We start from the raw sequence: 17693 nt of genomic DNA on the forward strand, positions 1-17693 counted from the left end.
GATCAATGACAGGGGGGTGATCACCCCATATAGACTCCATGATCACCCCCCTGTCATTGATCACTCCCCTGTCATTGATCACTCCCCTGTCATTGATCACTCCCCTGTCATTGATCACTCCCCTGTCATTGATCACTCCCCTGTAAGGCTCCATTCAGACATTTTTTTGGCCCAAGTTAGCGGAAATTTATTTATTTTTCTTACAAAGTCTCATATTCCACTAACTTGTGTCAAAAAATAAAATCTCACATGAACTCACCATACCCCTCACGGAATCCAAATGCGTAAAATCTTTTAGACATTTATATTCCAGACTTCTTCTCACGCTTTAGGGCCCCTAGAATGCCAGGGCAGTATAAATACCCCACATGTGACCCCATTTCGGAAAGAAGACACCCCAAGGTATTCGCTGAGGGGCATATTGAGTCCATGAAAGATTGAAACTTTTGTCCCAAGTTAGCGGAAAGGGAGACTTTGAAAAAAAAAAAAAAAAAAAAAAAAAACAATTTCCGCTAACTTGTGCCAAAAAAAATAAATTTCTATGAACTCGCCATGCCCCTCATTGAATACCTTGGGGTGTCTTCTTTCCAAAATGGGGTCACATGTGGGGTATTTATACTGCCCTGGCATTTTAGGGGCCCTAAAGCGTGAGAAGAAGTCTGGGATCCAAATGTCTAAAAATGCCCTCATAAAAGGAATGTGGGCCCCTTTGCGCATCTAGGCTGCAAAAAAGTGTCACACATCTGGTATCGCCGTACTCAGGAGAAGTTGGGCAATGTGTTTTGGGGTGTCATTTTACATATACCCATGCTGGGTGAGATAAATATCTTGGTCAAATGCCAACTTTGTATAAAAAATGGGAAAAGTTGTCTTTTGCCGAGATATTTATCTCACCCAGCATGGGTATATGTAAAAAGACACCCCAAAACACATTGCCCAACTACTCCTGAATACGGAGATACCAGATGTGTGACACTTTTGCAGCCTAGGTGGGCAAAGGGGCCCACATTCCAAAGAGCACCTTTCGGATTTCACAGGTCATTTACCTACTTACCACACATTAGGGCCCCTAGAATGCCAGGGCAGTATAACTACCCCACAAGTGACCCCATTCTGGAAAGAAGACACCCCAATGTATTCCGTGAGGGGCATGGCAAGTTCCTAGAATTTTTTATTTTTTGTCACAAGTTAGCAGAAAATTATGATTTTTTTTTTTTTTTACAAAGTCTCATATTCCACTAACTTGTGACAAAAAATAAAAACTTCCATGAACTCACTATGCCCATCACGAAGTACCTGGGGGTGTCTTCTTTCCAAAATGGGGTCACTTGTGGGGTAGTTATACTGCCCTGGCATTTTAGGGGCCGAATGCGTGAGAAGTGGTTTGAAATCAAAATCTGTAAAAAATGGCCGGTGAAATCTGAAAGGTGCTCTTTGGAATGTGGGCCCCTTTGCCCACCTAGGCTGAAAAAAAGTGTCACACATCTGGTATCCCTGTACTCAGGAGAAGTTGGGCAATGTGTTTTGGGGTGTCTTTTTACATATACCCATGCTGGGTGAGAGAAATATCTCGGCAAAAGACAACTTTTCCCATTTTTTTTATACAAAGTTGGCATTTGACCGAGATATTTATCTCACCCAGCATGGGTATATGTAAAATGACACCCCAAAACACATTGCCCAACTTCTCCTGAGTACGGCAATACCAGATGTGTGACACTTTTTTGCAGCCTAGGTGGGCAAAGGGGCCCACATTCCAAAGAGCACCTTTCGGATTTCACCGGCCATTTTTTACAGATTTTGATTTCAAACTACTTTGAACGCATTTGGGCCCCTAAAATGCCAGGGCAGTATAACTACCCCACAAGTGACCCCATTTTGGAAAGAAGACACCCCAAGGTATTTCGTGATGGGCATAGTGAGTTCATGGAAGTTTTTATTTTTTGTCACAAGTTAGTGGAATATGAGACTTTGTAAGAAAAAAAAAAAAATTTAAAAAAAAATCATCATTTTCCGCTAACTTGTGACAAAAAATAAAAAAATTCTAGGAACTCGCCATGCCCCTCACGGAATACCTTGGGGTGTCTTCTCTCCAAAATGGGGTCACTTGTGGGGTAGTTATACTGCCCTGGCATTCTAGGGGCCCAAATGTGTGGTAAGTAGTTTGAAATCAAAATCTGTAAAAAATGGCCGGTGAAATCCGAAAGGTGCTCTTTGGAATGTGGGCCCCTTTGCCCACCTAGGCTGCAAAAAAGTGTCACACATCTGGTATTGCCGTACTCAGGAGAAGTTGGGCAATGTGTTTTGGGGTGTCATTTTACATATACCCATGCTGGGTGAGAGAAATATCTTGGCAAAAGACAACTTTTCCCATTTTTTTATACAAAGTTGGCATTTGACCGAGATATTTATCTCACCCAGCATGGGTATATGTAAAATGACACTCCAAAACACATTGCCCAACTTCTCCTGAGTACGGCAATACCAGATGTGTGACACTTTTTTGCAGCCTAGGTGGGCAAAGGGGCCCACATTCCAAAGAGCACCTTTCGGATTTCACCGGCCATTTTTTACAGATTTTGATTTCAAACTACTTACCATACATTCGGGCCCCTAGAATGCCAGGGCAGTATAACTACCCCACAAGTGACCCCATTTTGGAAAGAAGACACCCCAAGGTATTCGCTGATGGGCATAGTGAGTTCATAGAAGTTTTTATTTTTTGTCACAAGTTAGTGGAATATGAGACTTTGTAAGAAAAAAAATAAAATAAAAAAAATCATCATTTTCCGCTAACTTGTGACAAAAAATAAAAAGTTCTATGAACTCACTATGCCCATCAGTGAATACCTTAGGGTGTCTACTTTTCGAAATGGGGTCATTTGTGGGGTGTTTGTACTGTCTGGCCATTGTAGAACCTCAGGAAACATGACAGGTGCTCAGAAAGTCAGAGCTGCTTCAAAAAGCGGAAATTCACATTTTTGTACCATAGTTTGTAAACGCTATAACTTTTACCCAAACCATTTTTTTTTTACCCAAACATTTTTTTTTTGGCAAAGACATGTAGAACAATAAATTTAGAGAAAAATTTATATATGGATGTCGTTTTTTTTGCAAAATTTTACAACTGAAAGTGAAAAATGTCATTTTTTTTGCAAAAAAAAATCGTTAAAATTTCGATTAATAACAAAAAAAGTAAAAATGTCAGCAGCAATGAAATACCACCAAATGAAAGCTCTATTAGTGAGGAGAAAAGGAGGTAAAATTCATTTGGGTGGTAAGTTGCATGACCGAGCAATAAACCGCTAAAGTTGTGGAGTGCCAATTTGTAAAAAAGGACCTGGTCACTAGGGGGGTATAAACCTGTGGTCCTTAAGTGGTTAAGAGACAACTTCCCAGCATGTTTCAGTGATACACAGGTAAATGTTACATGCTGCGCGTCTCCAAATCCTTCATTCATGTTTAGGCCTCCATGTCACATGGAAATGTACCACAAAAATTAACTATATGAATAAGTCGCGCAAAAGTTTGCAACTTTTAAAATACCATTGCGTATGTGCAAGTGGAGTTTCTATTTTCCAAAAGGAGGCATGGCAAAGGCGGGACCATTAGCCCAAACACATTTATCATCATTTACACCAGTTTTCTGGAGTAAATGAGGATTGAAATGATTGACTGCCAGGGGATGCCTTTAATTTAAGTTAAGTGCATTTAAATTAAGTGCATCTTCCAGTGGAGCAAGGCAATATCAAGACCAGCATATAAATGCCGCTCTCGATTAAATGAGCCCATGTATCCATATATGAAATGTAGAATATTGTTTTAACTAGGAAATTGGAATAACAAAGGGGGTAAGAGCTGGAAGTATCACAACCCGAGTTCATGTTTTGCGTTTCATTTTGGAAGCTTTAGTTTTTTACACTACGGAAAATCTAAGACGCTTTAGGAGTTCTAGCCAGAAGGCAAATGCCAAGAGAATATTTTACATATGGTGAAGCAATAAATGTCCACACACAGGATCTGTAAATACGATATTTTACAGCTCTATAATCATTTTACAACCAAAACACAGGAGGTTTTGTGACTGCCTGCTGCATAAGCAGAATAAAGGCTGGCATTAACAGCAGCCACAATTCTGCTGACAGATTCTCAGTGCAAGGCCCTGTTCTATTACCAGATCACACCAGCTAATAAAAGAAGCCGACTGATGAACTGCTGTTAATATACTTAGTCCCCAAATAAATAAGAGCGTGTACACACCCTATGAACGAGTTCCACGCATCGGACTTGCAGTGTGAATATGCGGCAGCTCCCGCCCTGACGGGGTCGCATAACATTATACTGATTTATGATGCTATGTAACACTTAAAGTTCTGAAATGTATTGGATGTCAGCGTTATAAAATACATTCAAGACCTCTAAAGGGTCTGTAATCATTGGGGTGTCCTGTGCAGCAGACAGAAGTTCTCTGTAGCCATTCTTTACTCTGGCTAATTGATGAAGGTCCAGAATGAAGGACTCCCCTCATTAGGGAGAGAAGTGTTCTCCGATCCCAAATTAGTACTAGAAGATAGCTGTCAGTCACAGCTGTTCTCCAGTGGGGAATCGCACAGCTTCGGTGTCCCGTGTGGTCCCCATCATGTACACTGGGATATGGGAAAGGGAGCCTTCCCACAATGGGCATGTACATGAGAATATGGGAAGAGGTTAAAGTCTTTATCAAACAGAAAATTATTGAAAATTCTGCAAACACTGAATTTTTTTTAAACTAAACTACAACATGCTCTGGGTACGGCATTTTTCCAATAGGTTTCTCAGAAGTCTTGGGGATTTGTCCTCCGGATAGGTGATCAATATCCACCCGGAACCCCTGCTGTTTAGCTGTTTAGCTGTTCTGCAGTAGCTCCGGAGCTGGAATTCGGGGTAGGAACTACACAACTCTGTCCACTGTGTAGTGGACAGAGCTGGTACCTGCTCTCACTGAAGTGAATGGGAGCAGCGCTGCAGTTGCCAGCACAGTCTACTAGACAACGGACTGAGCAGTGGATTTGCGGCGCCAACTTCCAGTGCTACTTTGGAACAGCTTATTAGTGGGGGGGTGTGGTGTTGGATCAGCTATGATCAGAGATTGATGACTTTTTCTGAGGAAAGGTCATCAATATAAAAACCCCAAAGAACCCAAATAAAATAAAAACCACCACGAAAAAGGCAATGAAAAATACTTGAAAACAAAAGGTTTAAAAATGCTTAATTTGTGTATGTGAGGCCTAGCAGCGGCTTGAACATGAATGAAGTAACTCTACCTTCTTCGGAACAGCGGACACCGTCACATCTTTCTTTTTCACATTTTGCTCTGGACCAGCTTTCTTAATTTCCTTATCAATAAAAACTTTGTCCACGGATTCTTGTTTTTTCTGTGGAGTCCCAGAGTCAGATTCTCTGGTATTGACCGGATTGATTTCTTTTTCTTCTTGAGTACTAGTGTCCCTGATGTCACCCTTGTCTGGGTCTTGTTTTTTGTCTTGATATTTATCCGGTGTGGTACTATCTGATGAAGAATGGATTTCTACTTTGGGAGGTTTGGTGTCTAAAGATGGCTTTGTAGAACGATCAGGAATAATTTTAACATTTTGAACTGGATTGTTTTCTTTCACTTCATTCCTAGGTATTTTTGAATTATCACCAATTACAACAGTTGGCTTCTTAGTGCGATCAATCTACAAGTAATAAATATAAGGACAGAAAAGCACATTAGAAAAGTAAAACAGGAAAAAAAGGGAAAATGTAATGTTAAAGAGAACACAGAAGCATTATTGGTTTAAAAACTTAAAAAAATGTATTAACCATATGAAAAATCCTTGCCCTCTAAAAACCAGATCCTTCAAACAATGTTGAACTGGTGGCCAGGTCAGATCCTGATCCTGTTCTGGATCAATAGGTTGTGTAACAGGAAAGACTGACAACAAAATAAGGCATCAATATACTTAAAGCGAACCTGTCACCATGATTTTGTGCACAGAGCTGGGGACATGGGCTGCTAGATGGCCACTAGCTCATCTGCAGTACCCAGGTCCCACAGCTCTCTGCGCTTTTATTGTGTTAAAAAAACGTTTTGAGTGATATGCAAATTACCTGATATGAGTCCTGTAGCCGGAGATGAGTCAAGCGTCAAGGAGCCCAGCACCGCCCCGCGTCCTCCGAATCTCCTCCTTGCTGGCTGACGTCACAGAGCTGGAGCGCCGAAATCTTGCGATGCGCGAGCTAGCGCATGCGTAGTTCGTTCACTGTGCTGATGCCAGCACAGGTAATGAACATGATGCCGACACTGTGCATGCGCTAGCTCGCGCATCGCAAGATTTCGGCGCTCCAGCTCTGTGACGTCAGCCGGCAAGGAGGAGATTCGGAGGATGCGGGGCGGTGCTGGGCTCCTTGACGCTTGACTCATCTCCGGCTACAGGACTCATATCAGGTAATTTGCATATCACTCAAAACGTTTTTTTAACACAATAAAAGCGCGAGAGCTGTGGGACCTGGGTACTGCAGATGTGCTAGTGGTCACCTAGCAGCCCATGTCCCCAGCTCTATGCGCAAAATCATGGTGACAGGTTCGCTTTAAAGGGGTTATCCAAGTTATGAAAAAATAATAATATAGCACTGAATATATGATATATAACTGAGCTAAGCAAGTTTTATGCAAAAAAATAATAATATATATATTTCCTCATTTCCCTGGTTCTTTTCTGGCCCTTTGTTTACCTGCAATAAAAACAATCTCTGCCCCTCCCCCTGCTCTGCTAAGGGAGCGAATACAAGAGCTGCCCTGAGTGACATGTCTGCCTGCTGGGAGACTCTGCAGCTTGTTATATGTGTATGACTACAAGTCCCAGCTGTATAATGACACTGCTAAGGGAGTTCATACAAGAGCTGCCCTGAGTGACATGTCTGCCTGCTGGGAGACTCTGCAGCTTGTTATATGTGTAGGACTACAAGTCCCAGCTGTATAATGACACTGCTAAGGGAGCGAATACAAGAGCTGCCCTGAGTGACATGTCTGCCTGCTGGGAGACTCTGCATCTTGTTATATGTGTAGGACTACAAGTCCCAGCTGTATAATGACACTGCTAAGGGAGCGAATACAAGAGCTGCCCTGAGTGACATGTCTGCCTGCTGGGAGACTCTGCAGCTTGTTATATGTGTAGGACTACAAGTCCCAGCTGTATAATGACACTGCTAAGGGAGTGGATACAAGAGCTGCCCTGAGTGACATGTCTGCCTGCTGGGAGACTCTGCAGCTTGTTGTATATGTAGGACTACAAGTCCCAGCTGTATAATGACACTGCTAAGGGAGTGGATACAAGAGCTGCCCTGAGTGCTGGGAGAAAACAGCAACTTGTAAGTGTAGAACTACAAGTTCCACTTATATAATGACACTGCTAATACACACAGGATCTTCCCCCTACCTGTAATGCTTTGCAGAACTTCTCTTTCAGCTCCTGTGCCCAGCATTTGTCTCCTCACTGCCTACAGCTACACAGTAAACACTTCAGCCCTGAGTCTGTGCAGCTGAAGGAGTTAAGAGTCTTAGAGCACACAGCCGGCAGTGAAGGGGGCGTGGCGTTTTGTTTACAGGCTTGTAAACCACCTTTATCAGAGCAGGGAGAGAAGCTGACATCACAGGTCATGTGACCCCAGTGAAATCGGAGAAACCAGCCACTGGAGATAAAGTGAGTGAATTGGAAAGCTGTTACATTTGCCCAGTTAGGAACATAGAAAGAACAAAAAAATAACTCGGACAACCCCTTTAAGTGATATACTTAGATCATGTTACAGCTGAAGGTGCACTAATGGGATTTATTATATGAATTCACCTACCTGAGGGATAAGCTTGGTAGGTTCTGCAGGCTGTACAGGACCTGCTGGCTCTGACTCCTGAATTATACTGATTGGTTCTTCTAGTTTTACTGCTTGAATGACTTTTCTTTCTCCATCTTGAACATCTGGTGAATACACTGGAGAAGGTTGGACCTGAACAGCAGGTGGAGGAGGTGGTGGCGGTGGTGGCTCTTCCAGAGAGGGATAGCTAAAATTCACTAGTACAAAGAGGAAAGGAACATAAGCTATGCATACAAGCCATTAATGTGGTGTATAGCTTGTGCTAATAGGGTCCCATATGTATCCTAGAATGGCACATGGAGGCAATGTAGGGATTCCTTCCAGTTGGGACTCTCTATTTTCAGTAGAGAAGTTTGGAGGATCACCAGTAGCCATGCATTATAGAGGCAACTACGGAATGCAATTGGCAAGCACATCCCTTAAAGGGGTTGCACCAAGTTTATAAGTTATCCCCTTATCCACAGGATAGGGTATAACTAGCTGAACGTTAGCGGTCTGAACACAGGGAACCCCACCGATCCAGAGAAAGGGGATCCCGTACTCCCGTTCTGATGGAGCGGCAGGTTGGGCATGCGCCCTGCCTCTACATTCATTCTCTATAGGAGAGCTGGAGATAACCGAGTACACAGCTCTGCTATCTGCAACGCTTCCATAGAGAATGGATGGGACGGCAGAGGGAATGGAACCCTCAGCAATCAGCTAGTTATCTCCTATCCTGTGGATAGGGGATACATTAGAAATCTCTTTAAAGAGGACCTTTCATCTGGAAAAAAATTCTGAACCAAGTATCATGATATATACAGCGGCTCCCAGGGATCTCACTATTATCCCTGGGCGCCGCTCCGTTCTCCTGCTATGCCCTCCGGTATGTTCGGGGACTTGGTTATAGTAGGCGGAGACTGCCCTTGTTCTCCTGGGCGTCTCCTTCTCCCAGGCTGTAGTGCTGGCCAATCGCAGCACAGAGCTCACAGTCTGGGAGAAAAAAAACTCTCAGGCAGTGAGCTCTGCTCTGCACTGCGATTGGCCAGCGCTACAGACTGGGAGAAGGAGACGCCCAGGAGAACAAGGGCAGTCTCCGCCCAGTATAACCAAGTCCCCGAAGTCTCTGCCCAGGGATAATAGTAAGTGCAGTGAGATCCCTGGGCGCCGCTGTACATATCATGACACTTCGTTCAGAACTTTTTGCCAGATAAAAGGTCCTCTTTAACAACCACTTTAACATTAAAAATAGGTTGCAGAGAGCACCAGCGTGAAAAACCCATGTTAGCAGCTGCAGCTGAAAATAATGTACAGTAAATTGAAATCTCTAAAGAAGACTTACCATATATAAATATATACAACGCCCTTTAAATGTACAAAAAAAATAAATAAAATAAAAACTATCACGTTTACACTGCCTGGTGCTGTCAAAGTACAGAGAGAGCTGACCCTCTAGGTGTAAAGGTAACGCCCCGTTGCTTCTAGAGGATCATTTGCATATATTAAAAACGAGATTTTTGTGAACTCACCTGTAAAATCTCTTTCTCGCTTTATTCATTTTCGGACACAGGACTGTGGGTATAGCTTGCTGCTGCCACTAGGAGGCGACACTAGGCTGAAAGCTGTTAGCTCCTCCCCTGCAGGCTATACCCCCTCCAGCCTGGAGAGAGCATATCAGTTTGTGCTTCAGCAGTAGGAGAAACAGTACCGAAACAAAAACACAACCAGTAAGGACCACTGCCCAACAAAAAAAAAAAAAACGGACACCAGCCCCAAACGGCAACTCGGACCCACTGGCCTCATAATAAAAGAAAAAATGGGTGGGTGCTGTGTCCCCCAATGAATAAAGCGAGAAAGAGATTTTACAGGTGAGTTCACAAAAATCTCGTTTTCTCGCTCATATCATTGGGGGACACAGGACCGTGGGACGTCCTAAAGCAGTCCCCGGGGCGGGAAACAACCACTGGCCCAGAACAAAACCAACTCCCTCCGGTAAGACACTACACTGCGGCCTGCAAAACTCTGCGGCCAAGAGCAGCATCCGCCGAGGTGAAAGAATGCACTCGGTAAAATTTTGTGAAGGTGTGTAAAGAGGACCAAGTCGCTGCCTTACACAATTGAGACGCCGAAGCGTGGTGAAGGTGAGCCCAAGAAGCCCCGACCGCCCTGGTAGAGTGAGCCGTGATACCGGGAGGAGGAACCTTGCCCTTAGAGCGGTAGGCCTCTGCAATGGCCGATCTAATCCACCGAGCAATCGTCACCTTCGAGGCTGCCAAACCTTTACGAGGACCTTCCGAGATTACGAACAGGGAGTCCGTACGTCTAAAAGGGGCCACCACTGCCAGGTAGATCCGCAAGGCCCGTACCACATCCAGACGGTGGAGAGCCACCTCCCTAGGATGAGAAGGCTCAGGGCAAAAAGAGGGCAGAACAATGTCCTCATTAACATGAAACGCCGACACCACCTTCGGCAGGAAGGACGGCACTGTCCGGAGTACTACCTTGTCTTGATGAAACACCAAGAATGGCTCTTTGGACGAGAGAGCCGCCAGTTCCGACACCCGCCGGATGGAGGTAATTGCAACCAGAAACGCAACCTTCCATGAAAGCATGCGAAGGGAGACTGATCGCAGAGGTTCAAATGGCTCGGACTGGAGCGCTACCAGCACCAGATTCAGGTCCCAGGAATGCAACGGTGGCCGATAAGGGACTGCGGTGTGAGCCACTCCCTGTATGAAAGTCTTGACCGGACCCAACACCGCCAGTGTACGCTGGAAAAAAATGGAAAGAGCAGAAACCTGACCTTTCAGCGAACTCAGAGCTAGTCCCAGCTCTAAACCCGCCTGAAGGAAAGCCAGCACCGTAGGGAGGGAAAACTGCCTGGGAGGAAGATCCCTGTCCTCACAGAATTTGAGGAAAGATTTCCACGTCCGATAATAGATCTTGGCGGAGGAGGGCTTCCTAGCCCTAATCATCGTGCGAACAACTGCATCGGAGAAACCTCTTTGCTTCAACAGGAAGGTTTCAATAGCCACGCCGTTAAACGTAGCGTATTTAAACCCTAGTGGAAGACTGGGCCCTGTGAGAGCAGGTCGGGCCTGAGTGGAAGGGGCCACGGCACGTCTCCCAGAAGAAGAATAAGCTCTGAGTACCAAGCTCGACGAGGCCAGTCTGGGGCGATCAGAAGCGTCTGAATGCCCTCCATCCTGATTCTGCGTAGGATCCGAGGTAGGAGCGGTAACGGAGGGAACACGTACAGAAACGTAAAGTTGTCCCACGGAGCCACGAGGGCGTCCACGTCGTACACCATCGGATCTCTTGCGCGAGACAGAAAGCACGGGAGTTTGTGATTTAGCCTGTACGCCATCAGATCCACTTCTGGGCGTCCCCACCGGAGACAAAGGTCCTCGAACACCTCCGGATGGAGAGACCACTCCCCCGAGTCCACCGTCGTTCGGCTGAGGAAGTCCGCTGTCCAATTGTCCACACCCGGGATGAATATAGCCGAGATCACCGGAACATGGGCTTCCGCCCACTGCAGAATCCTTGCAGCCTCGTTCATCACCGTCCCGCTGCGAGTCCCCCCTTGGTGGTTGATATAGGCAACCGCTGTAGCGTTGTCCGACTGTATCCTGACCGGACGGCCCTGCAAGTAGGGGGTCCAATGGCAGAGGGAGAGGTAGATGGCCCGGAGCTCCAGTATATTGATAGGTAGTTTGGACTCCGACGGAGACCAAACGCCTTGGGCTGTCCGGGTACCGAAGACCCCTCCCCAGCCGCTGAGGCTGGCGTCGGTCGTGACCACCGTCCATGACACTGGAAGGAAGGACTTCCCCGAGGACATGTGGTCCGGTACCATCCACCAGCCCAGAGCCGCGCGCACTGGGTGGGACAGAGAGATCCTGAGGTCCAGAGAATCCCGGGACTTGTCCCAGGAGGACAAAATGAGCCTCTGAAAATCCCTGGTGTGGAACTGGGCTAATGGAATCGCCTCGAAGGAGGCCACCATCAGGCCCAGTACTCGCATGCAGCTGCGAATCGACACCCTGCGGCGCTGAATGAGCAGACGCACCGTCCTCTGAATGTCCGATCTCTTGTCCAGTGGTAGACGCACCACGGCAGCCTCGGAGTCCAGTGTCATGCCCAAGAATCTGATCTGAGTGGTGGGAGACAGGCATGACTTCCTCAGGTTGATAATCCCCCCGAAGCGAGTGAGGGTGCTCATCGTAATCTGAAGACTCTCTTCGCATTGAGCCGCTGTAGGTGCCTTGATTAAGATGTCGTCCAGATACGGGAGAAGAGTAATGCCTCTGGACCGCAGAATCCCCAGAAGAGGGGCAAGAACTTTTGTAAATACTCGCGGAGCCGTCGCCAGACCGAACGGCAGAGCGACGAACTGGTAATGAGCTGCCTGGATGGCAAATCGAAGGAACCGTTGGTGGGCTGTGGCGATGGGGATGTGGAGATATGCATCCTGGATGTCTAAGGACACCATGTGCTCCCCTTTCACCAGTGAAGCAACCACGGAACGAAGGGACTCCATCCTGAACCTTTGAACCCGCAGATAACGGTTCAACAGTTTTAGGTCCAGCACTGGCCTCACATCGCCCTCCTTTTTGGGGACCACAAACAGGTTGGAATAAAAACCCGTAAACCGCTCCTCCAAGGGAACAGGGGAAATCACCCCCCGTGAGAGAAGTGACTGGACTGCGTGCAAAAGAGCCGCGGCCCGGATGGGATCCCTGGAGGGCTGGGAGAGGAAGAAGCGGTTGGGGGGAAGAGACCTGAACTCTATTTTGTAGCCCGAGGAGACAACCTCGAGCGCCCATGCGTCCGGGAGAAGACGCCCCCCCACCTGTGAGGGTGGGGACAAACCTTCATGCTGAAGGCTGCTTACCTGGGGCTGTGCGAGGCTGCTGAGGCCGCGGAAGCCAGGCCTGCTGGGGCTTAAAGGACGGTCCTTTCCGCCGATCCTGATTGGGCGGCCCCGCCGCTGAGGTGGGTGCTGAACGGGTGCCCGAAAAGCGGCGAAAGGACTGAAAGCGAGAAGATGAAGTTCTGGACTGAAAAAGGAGATTTTTGTGAAACTCACCTGTAAAATCTTTTTCTCGTCTTTTCCATTGGGGGACACAGACCATGGGTATAGCTTGAGGTATTAGTAGGAGGGACACTATGCAAATGAAAGAGCTCCTCCTCCTCGGGCTATACCCCCCGACTCCACCAGGAGGAACTCAGGCGTTGCACAAGCAGTAGGAGAAGGAGCAAGAAAAAATTATGGAAACCATCGGACCAAGCCATAAGGTCCAACCATAAGCAAAAACTGAATTGAAGACCCCTCCTGCAACAGACAGAATGGGTGGGAGCTGTGTCCCCCAATGGAAAAGACGAGAAAAAGATTTTACAGGTGAGTTTCACAAAAATCTCCTTTTCTCGTGCTTTTTTCCATTGGGGGACACAGACCATGGGACGTCCTAAAGCAGTCCATGGGGTGGGAAAAAATCTCAGCACCGCCAGGAGGAACGTCCAACGGTCAAACAGGAACCACAGCCTGTAAAACCCTGCGGTCAAAGACAGCATCAGGGATGCAGCTGAAAAAACTTCGTAAAGGAACGTAAGGACGACCAGGTGGCCGCCTTACGCAGCTTAGACGCAGAGGCACGATTGCGCCTTGCCCAGGAAGCCTTCACCACCCTAGTGGCGTGAGCAGCATTTCGTGCTGGGGGAACCCTAACACGAGCGCGACAACAGCAGAGCGGATCCATCGCGCCACAGTGACCTTGGAGGCCGCCAGACCCCTACGAGGTCCCTCAGAAACCACAAGGAGGAATCAGAACTGCGGACGCAAGTGGTAGCCGTGAGATACACTTCCAAGGCCCGGACGACAGCCAGGGAGTGTAGAGCGCGTTCCCTGGAGTTTGCCGGAGAAGGGCAAAAGGAGGGCAGGACAAGATCCTTGCTAAAAGGTGGAAAGAAGAGACCACCTCGGGCAAAAAGGAGGGAACCGGACGGAACACAACCGTATCCTGGAGAAAAACTAGAAAGGGGCTCCTGGCGGGAAAGAGCGGCCAGCTCCGACACCCGTCTGATGGGAGATGTGGCCACAAGGAAGACCACTCTCCAGGTGAGAAAGGTCAGGGAGACCTCTCTCAGAGGTTCGAAAGGGGCCGTCTGCAGAGCGCGCAGGACCAAATTGAGATCTCAAGGAGGCAAAAGGGGAACATACGGGAACCGAATGTGCCACCCTCTGAAGAAAGAACTTCACAGGACCCATAAGAGCAAGGGACCCTTGAAAAAGGACGGCAGCGCCGAAACCTGACCCTTCAGGGAACTCAGCGACAGTCCCATCTCAAGTCCGGACTGAAGAAAAAACAGCACCATCGGGATGGGAAAGCGAGGGGAGGGAACCCCGAGTTCTCACAAAAAGTCATGAAGGCCTACTAGGTACGGTAGTAATCCGGAAGGAAGCCGGCTTCCCCTGATCATGATTCTAACCACCGAATCCGAGAATCCCCTCTTCTTCAGGATGGCGGTTTCAACAGCCACGCCGTTAAACGAAGAGACCGTAGATTCCGGAGGAAGAGAGGACCCCGAGACAGTAGAATCTCCCTGTCGGGAAGAAGCCATGGGGCATCCGCCAGCATCCGAGCCACGTCCGAGAACCATGCGTGGTTAGGTCAATCTGGGGTGATGAGGACGGTCGAATCCCATCCACCGCAATCTTGCGTAGACCCCTCGACAGAAGAGAAGCGGAAGGAAGACATAGAGGAGGCTGAAGACTTGCCACGGAGACACCAGCGCGTCCACCCCATACGCCTTCGGACCTTGGGCGCGAGCCGGAGACCTGGGAGCTTGTTGTTGAACCTATGACGACATCAGATCCACATCCGGACGGCACCACCTGCCACGCACGTCATCGCAGACACCCGGATGCAGAGACCCTCGCCTGGCTCCACCTTGTTTCGACTTAGAAAGTCCGCAGCCCAGATGCCTATTCCCGGAAGGAATACTGCTGGCCACACAGGAACGTGCGACTCTGCCCACAGCAGAATTTTTTATTTTATTTTATTTTATTTATTTATTTTATTTTTTATTACTTCCCGCATCACTGTCCGGCTGCGGTCCCACCTTGATGGCTGAAGTAATTCACTCTCAGCTCAAGGATGTTGATAGGGAAAACTATTCCGTCGCCGACCAAACCCCCAGAATCGAGTGGGACCGGAGAACGCCGCCCCAGCCAGAGGCAGGCATCAGTGGTCCAGGAAAAGAACGGGAGTAACGATCTTCCCGCCGTCAGGTTCTGTAGAAAAAAACAGAACGCGCCACCTGCAGATGTAATCATACAGACCACGAGAGGTCTCGTCCCAGAGGGAAAGATCTCCTGTCGCGGCGACAGAGTGTGAGAAAAAAACTGGACATATGGTACGGCCTCGGAAGAGGCCACCACAAGACCGAGGACCCGCAGGTACCCCCGAAAGGAGAGACACAGGGAGCGCAGAAGGTGCGACACCGCCATCTGGATCCAGAAGACCTAGTTGTCTGAAAGAAAAAATCTCTTGGTCAAGGCATCCAAAAATATCCCCAGAAGGAGAGCTTCAGGGACGGGAGGAGAAGGATCGTGGAAGTCAATCAACCATCCGAGCTGTTTAATTTGAACAGTGATCCGGACGCCAAGAAATGTCCTTGGTGCGAGGAAGAGCCATCAAAGGCGCTAGGATCATGGTACAGACCCTAGGGGCAGTCGCTAACCCGAAAGGGAGGGCGAAAAAAATACATAGAGTCAGCCACCCATGGCAAGCGCAGGAATCGTTGTGAGATTCTGTGATCGGGCCATGCGGACAGGCGTCCTGGAAGTCTACGGACGCGAGGAATTACCCTGAAGAAGAGAAACAATAACAGAGCGGAGGGATACCAATTGAAACCTCCTTATCCGGAGGAAAAAATTTGAGCAGCTTCGGATCCAGGGTCGGACGCACCGACCCCTCCTTCCTTGGAACGATGAACAGGTCTGAAAAGAAACCCGTGCCCTGTTCCTCTGGAGAAACCGGGGTAATAATACCCCTGGTCCAGAAGGGAAGAAACTGCCATCCAGAGATCATAGGCGCGGAACGGATCCCCCGAAACGCTGGATGTAAACTATCTTGTAACCCGACGTTACAATTCTTAGAGCCCAGGCGTTCCTGAACATGAGCCCTCCAAACCTGTGGAAGTAGCAGGGAGGCAGACTGCGTCCTTGGACACCATGACGGCTGGGGCTTGAAGGGGGGAGGTTCCTGCGGGAGTCCTGTAGCCCCCCCAGCGGCGGGGCAGCGAAAGGACTGGTACTGGAACCGGAGGACCCGGTTCGAAAAGGACGTTAGGACGTAGGTGTGGAATGTAAGAGTTCTTGCCCCCAGATAGCGGTAGGGAAGAACTCGTCCAGCTGAGCCCTAAAAAACCTGGAACCCTCAAAGGGGAGGTTAGTAAGGGGACACTTGGAGAAGCGTCAGCGTCCCACACTATTAACCCAACCTCTCTGTGCAGAATGACCGAGAGGGCTGCAATGCGGGTAAAGAGGGAATCAATGCCCATGGAAGCCTCGCAAAGGAATTTGGAAGACTGAGACACCTGGAGAACCAAATCCGGTGTGTCAGTAGACGCATCATGTGCCGCCAGGTTCAGGTGGTGGCGCTGCAACCACACTTGGGGAGAACACTGACCTAACGTGCCCGCCAGAGATAAATGGCTCTTGAGAGAGAATCTAGGCGCCTGTCCAGAACGTCCTGCAGAGAGGAGCCGGTAAGGACAGGGAAGGCAGTGATCCTGGACACTGGGGGATCCACCCTAGGGGAGAAGACCAGCCCTCCACACTGCTCAGTCGTAAAAGGAGGATCCTGTCCCAGGTTCTGGGTATGACCGCGGAAATTCCTCATGGATAGGAAAAAATGCGGCAACCTATGGCTTCTTGGACAGAAAACCAAAAAAAGGGGGGGAACTCCCGCGTAGAGGAGAATCCCCTTGGAGATTACAGGTGTCATGGACAGCCGCTACTAAGTCCGCCAAACGTGGGGAGCTTAGGCGGAGGGACCCGCTCCATGACCTCGTCCGAGCCGGACAATCCCCCTTCAGACCTGCGCTCCTTAGGGGGGGGGGGAGAGTCGTCTGAACACACCTCTAGATGAGGGGGGAAAACGGAGTCATCCAAGATGGATGCTACCGCTCACGCTGCCTCTTATTAGTCAGGCGACCTCAGCGGGAACCACTGCGGGGAGACGGAGTGGTAGGGGCCACTGGATTGGCAACTGCCATACGGTCCAAAAAGGACATGGCTGCCTTGGCGACTCAGGCCAAATCAGCGGCCGCGCAGGACCTGGCAGATGCCCAGGCGGGTACCGCCAGCTCTGCTGGGACAGAAATAAGCATTTTTCCCACTTTTTTTTTTTTTTTTTTAAAGGCTGAAAGTGGTTTGAACTCAGAAAGCCTGGACTGGGGCAACAGCCTTATCACTGAGATACCAGCTTGCCTTAGGAGCTGGGTTGGGCAGGAAGGAGATCCTGTCCAGGGCCAGGGCAGGAGGCACAAACACCAGTGGTCTAACAGGACCCCATTGAAGCCTGAGAAGGTGACTTGGCTTAGGCATGAGAACAACTATGCAAGAATCTACAGTTGCAGTTAGAGAAAAGAAACCTTAAAAGTGTCTTCTGGGAATCGAACTAGAGATCGTTCACATCAGAAGCAAGGCATTTATACACACACATACACAGCTAGACAGCTGTTCAGAGAGAAGCAGATTGAATAGGATTAAAATGCCATACCACACATACCCTTGTGGACCAGTATGGTGC

The 17693-nt window shown here is 48.5% G+C and overlaps 1 protein-coding gene across 3 annotated transcripts in view; it reads right to left on the minus strand.

Annotated features, from left to right (window-relative positions):
* The window catches only part of USP8 (ubiquitin specific peptidase 8), a 92995-nt gene that overhangs the window by 18240 nt on the left and 57062 nt on the right, over positions 1 to 17693 (minus strand). For all 3 annotated transcript variants that reach the window (XM_040414037.1, XM_040414038.1, XM_040414039.1), the window contains exons 10-11: positions 7873 to 8090; positions 5304 to 5717 (exon numbers count right to left, since the gene is read on the minus strand). In XM_040414037.1, the coding sequence (XP_040269971.1) occupies positions 5304 to 5717; positions 7873 to 8090 (632 nt within the window). The remainder of the gene's footprint in view (positions 1 to 5303; positions 5718 to 7872; positions 8091 to 17693) is intronic.

The sequence above is a fragment of the Bufo bufo genome, chromosome 1 (genome assembly GCF_905171765.1).
Source record: "Bufo bufo chromosome 1, aBufBuf1.1, whole genome shotgun sequence".
NCBI lineage: Eukaryota > Metazoa > Chordata > Amphibia > Anura > Bufonidae > Bufo > Bufo bufo.